Source organism: Jatropha curcas, chromosome 6 (assembly GCF_041381405.1).
Source record: "Jatropha curcas cultivar XTBG-Jc1 chromosome 6, XTBG_Jcur_1.0, whole genome shotgun sequence".
Taxonomy (NCBI): Eukaryota; Viridiplantae; Streptophyta; class Magnoliopsida; order Malpighiales; family Euphorbiaceae; genus Jatropha; species Jatropha curcas.
In genome coordinates, this window is record NC_143156.1 from 8,437,362 (window position 1) to 8,447,868 (window position 10,507).

General features: G+C 34.9%; 1 protein-coding gene across 1 annotated transcript; it reads left to right on the forward strand.

The window, feature by feature from the left end:
• Positions 1 to 1,166: 1,166 nt before the first annotated feature.
• Positions 1,167 to 2,780, forward strand: LOC105630484 (hypothetical protein). The gene has a single exon (XM_012212347.4). It carries the CDS (start codon positions 1,196 to 1,198, stop codon positions 2,561 to 2,563), a length of 1,368 nt encoding a protein of 455 aa, XP_012067737.1. The 5' UTR covers positions 1,167 to 1,195; the 3' UTR covers positions 2,564 to 2,780.
• Positions 2,781 to 10,507: the final 7,727 nt, after the last annotated feature.

A 10,507-nucleotide genomic window follows, 5' to 3' on the forward strand; every position in this document is an offset into this window, starting at 1 on the left:
AAGAGAAGATGATGAGTAAATAATGGAAATAACCTTGCAAGTTAACGTTCTATATTATCTTTTTAGGGCATCTGATGACATGTCATCTATTTTTATTGATTCAAAATATAGCTAATTAGACATAATCTATCTAAGAATTTCTCTTAAAAAAAAAACAACATGCTCTCCACTTTGATACTTAGCAAAACTCAACTTATGGATGAGACTACTCCTATACACTAGGTACATGGAAATTTTCGTGAATGTAGAGACGGAGACAAGAATTAAAGTTAGGGAACTAAAAAAATTCAAGAGTTAAGGGCGAAGAAATTGAAAATTTTACTATTTTAAAAGGTAAAATAAAAAAATTGGTTGGAGGTTGAAGCCACCCCTAGTCCCCTAGATCCGTAACTGCATAAATGGTTTTTAAAATAACTTGTTACTACTATTTTATTCTTAATTTAAGAGAATGATGAAAAATACCCTCATTTGGACAAAAAAAATTTTATTTTTGATTGGTTTGACTTATATCAACCCAATAGTTATTATCATTTAAAAAATTTATTGCTTTTTTTTTTTTTTTTTTTAACTGTAAAGCTCATTAGCTTATGTTATTTGCATCAGAAACAAGAACATCATACAAGAAACTTAGAGGGCATACACCCGGATTCAAAATAAGGCGTATAAACAGATATTCTTCTAATCGAATGAGTAATGTGATTCGCTGACCTTCTAGCAAAAACAAAAGAAATATCCATTAGCTCATGTAATAGAGCTTTGCAATCCAAAACTGCTTAATCAAAATAAGAAATATCAAAATTGTCAGATTTAAGAGCATGAATAAGAGCCTGACAATCAGATTCAATGCAAACTGAACTGAAATCAGTTTAACTTATTACTATTTTGTACCTTTTTCAGTGAAAAAAGCATAAATATCCTCACTTGTGTCGAATGTATTTATCAGATTAACTTGGCATATACCAGAAGTAAACAAGTTATAATTATAGACAGACTGCCTGATAGATATTTCTCTTGAAAATGAGAGTTCAACAATCTCACCCGAAGACGAAGGGTTCTACTAGTAGATATCATCTGTCAGGCTCGTGAACCTTGACTTGTATCAACTACACACAAACACTCTCTTCTCTCTTAGTATTCCTATAAATATGTCTCCACTTCTACTGCAATCTTTCAAGCTCTCCACTCTTTATAATAGATGGGTAGCACTTCTTGTTATTGCTTGTTTCTAATTTTGATTCTCTTTTTTCATTCTTCTTTCATTTATAATGTAGCTGCTGATAATGCCACAGTTGGATTAAAGAGAGAATCTCCAGACACAATCATTGGAGGCAGCAGCGACGGCTATGGTCCTGCTCCTCCGCCTGACTATCCAACTTCGCCTGAAATCAAAGAATGTGTAACACCTCTTACGACACAGCCACCGTCATGCCTTCCTGCAAACATTGTGCGAGATTTCAAATCAATTCAGCAATTCAAGAACCAAATTACCTACGATCCGTTGGAAGTAACAAAATCTTGGAACCAGGATAACTTCAATATCTGTACATATAAAGGCTTTACTTGTGCTCACAGGCCTGACAGCGGCGTGCTTTCAGTAGCAGCAACAGACTTCAATGGCTATAATTTCAACGGCCCGAATTTGGAAATCAAAGATTTTATTGATAAATTGAAAGACTTGACAATCTTCCATGCCAACTCCAACAACTTCACCGGAATCGTACCAAACGATATTTCCATCCAAAACATAAATTTCCTCTACGAGTTCGATATCAGCAACAACAAGTATACCGGTGGGTTTCCTTTTCCGCTTCTCAGTGCTAGAAATTTAACCTTTTTAGACATCAGATTCAATCAATTTTCCGGTCCAATTCCACGGGAAGTCTTCATGTTAGACTTAGATGCCCTTTTCCTCAACAACAACCAGTTCAACCAGCAACTTCCTGACAATGTTGGCAATACATCGGCGTTATATCTCACTTTTGCTAATAATAACCTTGGCGGCCCAATTCCTAGCAGTATTGGCAATGCTAAAAATTTATTAGAAGTGCTTTTCCTGAAGAACCAGTTTACAGGATGTTTGCCATATGAGATTGGAAACTTGAAGAAAGCTACCGTTTTTGATGTAAGCTGTAATATGCTTACTGGTCCAATACCACATTCTTTTGCTTGTTTGGCCAAAATACAGATCCTGAACTTAGCCAACAATGGGTTTTACGGACCCGTGCCTGAAATGGTTTGTCAGCTGCCAAATCTGCAAAATCTGTCTTTATCAGGGAATTTTTTTACTCAGGTTGGACCTGAGTGTAGGAAATTGATTATGTTGAAGAGAATTGACGTTGGACAGAATTGCATTTTGGATCTTCCATATCAGAGATCAGCAGATGAATGTAAAGAATTCTTTTCTAAGCGAAGAACATGTCCTAATGAGAAGTCATTGACCTATGTTCCTTGCAGGAAAAATTGGCATCGCAATTCAACAGTGCCGGAGCAATCAACCATTGCTGTTCCTCCATCTCCTAGATCATATGAGGCTCTTTCTCCAAATAATAAGTTTCGTTTTTAATTTTTAAGCTATAGAAATACGTAAGAAGATCCATGTACTGTTCTATAAGTTTCTTTTATTGCAAACTATAATTTTTCCAAAATAAAATACACATAAAGCTAGAAATAAATTAAGGTAATATCAAATATCAATAAAGTTCACCGTAATCCAAATTACAATATCAAATTTAAAATAGCATCAGTTGCAGTTGATATCACTTAAAAATTGTACTTTTCCATTTCCAGCTCATCATATATACATGTTAATTTTTTTGATAAAATTTAGTCTGAAATATTATAAGGATTATTTTATTATTATATAAATTGAAATTCAATTTTTTTTGTTATATCAAAAACTTAGGCGTAATATGAATTTTCACAATTAAATTTTTGTATATAATTTTTATGCATATTCATTTTTCAGAAAAACATCCAGTTAATAAGTGATTATCAATTAAAAACCATCTTTTCTTTTTTTACCTATGGGTTGTGGCTCAGTTGGTAATATAAGTTGGACATCTGAAAAGAGCTCTCGGGTTCGAGCTGGTCCCTGATAATAGAGTCTGGATACTGGTGGTTTACACAAAAAAAAAAACTTTTTTTTAATAATACTATGAGTTAGATGATACGATATTTCTTTTAAATTCACCAAATTATGAAAAAATTCTTATTAATTGAAAGAACTCAAATTCAGAATCTTTCACTCTAATTGATGGTTTATCCTATTTCTTTCTCTAACTGACACTCGTGTTTTTATTCAAACTAATGACGGCTAAATACCTTCTATTCACCAATGTATCTTTTTTTTTTTTAAATATTATAGCATTTAAAACTTTGGGTGATTTTGGGTTACATTATACAACTCTCTCTATAAGCAACAAGAGTTATTGATTTTTATATACAAAATATTGCTTGATGTGTGATTAATACAACTAGGGTTGAGCATTCGGCCAATTCAAATAACATTTTTAACCAAATAAACTAAAAGCAAATTTTTTTGCTTTAACTGAACTGAACTGAATCATTTTGGCCGAATTAATTTTGGTCATTGACCAAAACAAACCTAAAGAAAATGAAAACCTAATTAACCGACCGATTTAAGAAAAAATTGTGATTAACTTTACCCGAAATAAAAATTAATCAAATTACTAATCATTATTTAATCAAAATAAAAACTAAAATATTTTTAATTTTTTATTTTGTTATCTACCTAATCAAAACGATGAAGTTTTTAGAGTCGATTAATTTGATTAACTTTTAACCGAACCTTTTACCGATCACTGAAAATTTAATTTTTTAACCGAATATTTATTCACCGAACTGAATTGGCCAAACTGAATAATGCTCATCCTTAAATATAACTTTTCGAATAAAAATTTCATATTTTTCGATGATCTAACAAATATTTGATCGATTTAATTTTATATATTGGAGCAATAAAAATTACTGTGAACAGGAGGATTCAAACTCGAACGTTCACATTTTTCACATAGATAAGAAGATCGATAGGACCACCAGCTTGACTAACAACACATTAAAGTATTTAATAAGTACACCCCCAAAGGATTAGCCTAATGGAAACCATGGTGGACAAACTTCAGGTGGTCCGAGGTGCGAAACTTGGGGGTGTTTGATTAGCTTTTAACCGAACCCTTTACCGATCACCGAATATTTATTCATCAAACTAAATTGGCCGAACTGAATAATACTCATCCCTAAATATAACTTTTCGAATAAAAATTTCATTTTTTTCAATTATCTAACAAATATTTGGTCGATTTAATTATATATTGGAGCAATAAAAATTATTGTGAACAGGATGATTCAAACTCGAAAGTTCACATTTCTCATATAGATAAGAAGATCAATAGGGCCACCAGCTTGATTAACAACACATTAAAGTATTTAATAAGTACACCCCTTAGCTAAATGAAAACCATGCTGGAGAGGTGCGAAACTTGGGGGCGTCCAATCAGTTAATTACGCCCTCCAATACTCTTTAAATCAAACCAATCAATGTGGTTTTATTGATTTTCCTACATCTTTTTATTACAAAGGTTATTACTAATTTGGTGAATATTATTCAAAAGGGAGGGCTGCACCTGCGTAGCTTTCCCATATATTAAAAAAAAAATCTCTTTAAATCAATATTAAAATTATAAGATACCCAAGGTGGGTCCTAATTAAATTAAATACCGGAAAATTAGATCAATGTCCATGTTAGATTATGAATGTCATAACAATCTTGTGCAAAAAGTTAAAATAATACTAACAATAAAAAAAAAAAGAACAAAAATCCTAGTGACGAAGAGCCACGGCCTAGATATAGACATGCAACGCCCAGCCGGAGGCAACTGGCTTTTCTCGTGTTGACAAGAGCTAAAACATAATTATTTTTCTGTTCACGAGCATATAAGATAAATAAAAACTTATTTGTAATAAATGAATTTTATAAAATTTATAAAAATTTATTTATCAAAATTTCAGTATTTAAAATAAAAAAATTAGGTTGAATTTATAGAAATTAAAATAATTAAGTTAAATTCTATCAAAAATAATTTGATTTTCTAAATAAATTTTATAAAACTAAATAATCTAAATTTTTTTTACAAAAAATTCCAAATTAGTATTTTAGTAAACAAAAATAAATAAATTTTCAATTTAGAGTAATTATGTAGAATTTAATTGATTATATCTTATAAATTACAACATTCCATGGATGAAATTTTATTTACAAATAAATTCTAATTTAAATTTTATTTTGAATTGATTTCTATTAAATAAAGTGTTAGGTATATTGAAGTTGAAGGTTCTTCAATTTATCAGACTTTATGAAATTGGAAATATGAATCTTTATTTTTTAGTTAATTATATGAATCAATATAATATTTCTTACATATGAGATTTAGTAAGATCTGATCCCACATACGAGATTTAGTAAGATCTGATCCCACATATGAGATTTTATTTCAAATGATGAAATGTGAAATGTCACAATCTTATTTCAAAAGTAGCAATTAAAGCTTATTGATTTTTCCAAACATATGATAGAATAATAAAATTTTACAAATTTCACAATCTTTCAATTTCATGAAATTTATAGATTTTATAAAATCCATAAGTTTCATTTACCCATCAACTTTGCAATTTTAACCTTGTGACACTCTAAACTTTATAAATGACTTATTATACACTTGACTAGCAAAGTTTGGTAATATTGCACATATTTCCATACTAATAGCAATAGTTTTTAAGATTTTTAGCTTTTATATGCAAAATATTGATTTGATGTGTAGTTAGCAAATAATTTTTCGCATTTTTCAACTATATAATAAGTATGTAAATTGATATAATTTTTCAAGTTGAAGTGTTCAATAAAATAATTCTATAAGTTGAAATGTTTAATGTGTAATTTTATGAGTTGGAGTGTTAAATAGGTCAAAATAAAAGTTAAAGATGGTATAAAGTTAAAGTCATAATGCTCAAGAGTAAATTTATGTATTCAACCATATAAATAATCACAAAACCACATGATTAAATACCTACGCTCCTAATTCTACAAGTTTGTAGAATTTATCTTGGTATAAAGTAAATCTATGAATTTTGGATTTTTTTTTCTTTTTAGAATTTCACAACCTTCGTAATCTTAGCATATTTTCCAGAAGAAAAAAAAAAAGAAAAAAGAAATGACCACATTTGCCACTTTTCTATGTGTAAAAAGAGACATAAAAATATGGTCACTTTTTTTAATTTTAATTTTGATTTAGTATTATTTTAAAATCAGTTGTTTTTTTTATCACTAAAGTGACGGATTACCATTAAGGGTAAGATGAGATAACAAAGGTCCTTCTTTCTTAATCAGAAATTTTGGAGTTCGATACCTATGTATGGAGCATGTTTAAAACTTGGTAGGGAGTGTTTTACCCCTTTATCTTGAGTTCGATCCTTGTGTACGGAGTTGTAGGGGTGTGAGTCCAGCATCCCTACCCATGGTGCCATACCATGGTGACCTTATGGACGGAGTAAGGCTATTGGAGATGAGAATAGTATGTTGAATGGCATATGGACCAAGAATTTGAGAGGGGAGACCCGGCGTAATGCTCTCCGCCACCCCGGGGCCGGTATGCGAGACCCGGCCCTAGTGAGCTAGGTGTGGGCATCATGTTCTATCAAGAGGGACTAGTGTCTCCATAGAGAAGGAGCTCTATGGACACTATAGGGCCGAGGGCCTATAGTGCGCATCTCTCCTGCAATGAAGGTTTCGGTATAGGCAGGATTATGCCGCCCGGGATGCTCGAAGGCATGGAGCCCATATACGGTTGTGCTGGATCCTTAGATATGCATTGCACGATGAGTCCTATAGTTGGAAAGGATGCAAAGACCCTTCGAATATGCATGGCTGGCCTAGGTTATGAGCTAAGTCTAGGCGCCACACGCGTGCCAAAGGCTCCGAGATTCTGGCACCGTGATATTTGATATCAGAGCCCGATGACGGGTTATTGCTAGAGATGATTGGCTGTTGTTAGAAACTTGCATGCAAGTTATATTGGCTGAGGCGTATCATTCCAGATTAATGGTAACAGAGGCATGTAAGCAATGCGGGCTATGGATGGCAGTATCCGATAGGTGGCATCATGTCGCCCCAAGTAGTACACCCCTCCGAGCACAGGTGTGAAGGGTAGTAACAAGGAGCAGAATGGGTGCTGAAATGCGAGCTATTGACAAATCTCAATGGGAATGCATAGCATGCCTAGAATAAAGAGGCAGTATGCGTAGTTGAGGGGAACAATAGAGAATCAGTTACGGGTAGACCTGGTATGCAAGATTTTGGCAGAGATCCTTATGAAAGCATGCACTTAAGAAGTTGAGATGGCATAGTTAAGACGAGCATTGTCGGCTAAGAGTGGCCCAAGTAGAGTTGATTGATTTTGATAAAGGGATAATGGCAAGAGGTTCCATTCGAGCTGAAGCATTGCGGATGGGTATCTAGAGACTGCACAGTTGTACAGAACAGAAGAGATATAAAGCAAGTTGAATCGAGAATACATAGCGATCCCGAAGCAAGGGGATGCATGTGCTTAGAACAGACTTGAGCAAGCTACTAAATGCGCATAGAGGCGCCCAGTAAGAAGCAGGGGGTGCTAGAGTCCGCCCCGGATGCAGAGTTGATCACTTCATGTTAGAGTTGCCTGTGTGAGTTGAAAGTATGGGATTCGACAAAATATTTAAACAAGACTTACGAAGCATGACAGAGATTGCTTGTTGTACATCTGATGATACTTGTCCCTACCCTTTGAGATAAGGGGGTGCAAAACACCAAATGAGTCGGTTGATGGAAATGTGATGGTTGTGAGGTGAGCTTGCCAAAAGAGTTGGAAGCTACTCACAAATGTTCGATTGAGATGTGTTTATGCTCGACGGAAGGAATACCAGACTGCAGCTGGTATTTCAGGCCGTAAGCAATGCTGAGAAAGAATTAAGCTCTGCGGAAGGAATATCAGGCTGCAGCTAATATTTCAGGCCGTGGGCGAAGATACTTGTTTATTGTTTTGTGCTTGCAGGACTATTTAGGCAAGAGTAGCATGCGAAACACTTCCCCATGAGACCATATGAGTAAAAGTGAGATGACCAAAAGAAGTCAGGTGTTGATCATGTATGGTAAGCGAAGAAGGAGGCGAAGCCAAGAGGGCTTGAGGTGTCACAATCAAACAATGTTTTCTTATATTTTCATAGAGCGCTATAGGCCCCAGCAAGTTAAGCTTGTATAAAGGGGGTAATAGCCATGAAAACAAAATTGATTTTATATACATAGTTGTGCACCAATACAGCATGAGGCTACCAACGCATAAGTCGAGCAGAAGACGTGGTGAGCGAGGTGGCAAGAGAAAAGAGCAATATGCGAACATCAAAACAGAAACCGAGACGGGTTTGGTGTATCATAAGGGAGTTACTTACATTAATTCTTGCGGATTGAATCAATTGCTATACGATAATGACATTACTAATGTATGTGTCTACATATGCACTATGGTTCCTTGTTTTAACAGGTATAACGTATAGAAAGACAAGCCGCAAATCAACAGTGACTCTAAAAGAGAAAGTTGCAGTCCATCAAAATTAGATCGAAGGCAAATTGACAAGATGTTCAAATGATGGCATATCCTAGAAGGACAAGCCCAAATAAAAGGGAACCGAGATGAGTGCTGCGTTGTATGCTGAGGGGTAAGAAAATTATATGTGTAAGTTGTATCACTCCTTACCTTGATGTGTTATTTCATTTGTGCTTAATGTTGCTAGTATAATGAAATATGAATACACATTAAGAAGAGGAATCACCAATTTTATCACATTTTTTTCTATCTTGTGGCTACTTGGGTGTTCTTGGTTGTGTTTTGCGAGGTACATATAATAATGCCACGAAGTAGCACGAAGCATTGTAAGAGGCGGTAGATCAGAGACAACCAGGCAAAGGAGAAATGTACAAGATACTCCAAGAATACTACCCTAATCGATAAGGACGTCGATTATTTGAGTGGAGGAGAGTACACATAGGGATCTTACCTGGCTAAAAGGGGTTGGAATGGTGTAAATGTAGAGAATGTAATAATATAAAGTATAATCCTCTATGTATGAAGGTGGGGGATTGGGTAGATGATGATAATGTGGAGTAATAAGAGAAGAGACATTGTATGAAGTACGACCCTTAATGTAAGAAGATCTATGAGGGCTGGAATGGACGACATGCAGTTCCAGAGTGGAAGAATGTTATTCCAGAAGATGAATAAAGAAGAAGAGAAGTAATACAAAAATACAACACAAATTTTCACATCAGTTTTTCACGAAGTAGATACACTGAGCCGCTTCATTTGAAAGCTGAGAACAATGAAGATTGGAGATGAGAAGCACAGAGTGGATGCAGCACGATCGGTGAGGTCATTGATCTGTTTGAGTGGGGGAGAATGTAGGGGTGTGAGTCCAGCATCCCTACCCATGGTGCCATACCATGGTGACCCTATGGACGAAGTAAGGCTATTGGAGACAAGAATAGCATGTTGAATGGCATATGGACCAAGAATATGAGAGGGGAGACCCATCGTAATGCTCTCCGCCGCCCCGGGGCCGGTATGCGAGACCCGACCCTAGTGAGCTAGGTGCGGGCATCATGTTCTATCAAGAGGGATTAGTGTCTCCATAGAGAAGGAGCTCTATGGACACTATAGGACTGAGGGCCTATAGTGCGCATCTCTCCTGCAATGAAGGTTTCGGTATAGGCAGGATTATGCCTCCCGGGATGCCCGAAGGCATGGAGCCCATATACGGTTGTGCGAGATCCTTGGATATGCATTGCACGATGAGTCCTATAGTCGGAAAGGATGCAAAGACCCTTCGAATATGCATGGCTGGCCTAGGTTATGAGCTAAGTCTAGGCGCCACACGCGTGCCAAAGGCTCCGAGATTCTGGCACCGTGACAGGAGTAGAGAGCGTTTTACCCCTTTTTCGTGCTTGCCCAACACGAATTCAAATTAGTTGAATCAATAAGCTTTGAAAATCGAATGGTTTAAGAAAAAAATCAAGAGACGCATTGATAGATAAATTGACACTTTATTCATTAATATAAATTGATTCTAACTATTTTAAAAAGATTTTAAATTTATTTAATTCCAAACTATACTTAGGATCTAACTTTGTTTTAGGGAAATAGCTTATCTTTTGTTAAACATTTTCTAGTGTAGTATAAGACTTGATTCATTTGTGAAATTAAAACCCAAAAGCATCTTTTAGCATATTCATTAAATAAGAGACCAACAAATTGACGAAAGGGCAAATAGAAAAGGATAACACAAAAAATGGGATCCACATAATTGCACGAGTTAATAAAGTGGGGACTATAGAAAATTCTGCTATCTAAGCCCAAAATTTTAGGGTGTGTTTACTTGCAGAAAACAATTTTTTGTTTTCTATTTT

What these genes read in the sequence shown, in the direction of transcription:
- LOC105630484 (XM_012212347.4), top strand. Translation starts at nt 1,196, where the DNA reads ATGGGTAGCACTTCTTGTTATTGCTTGTTTCTAATTTTGATTCTCTTT.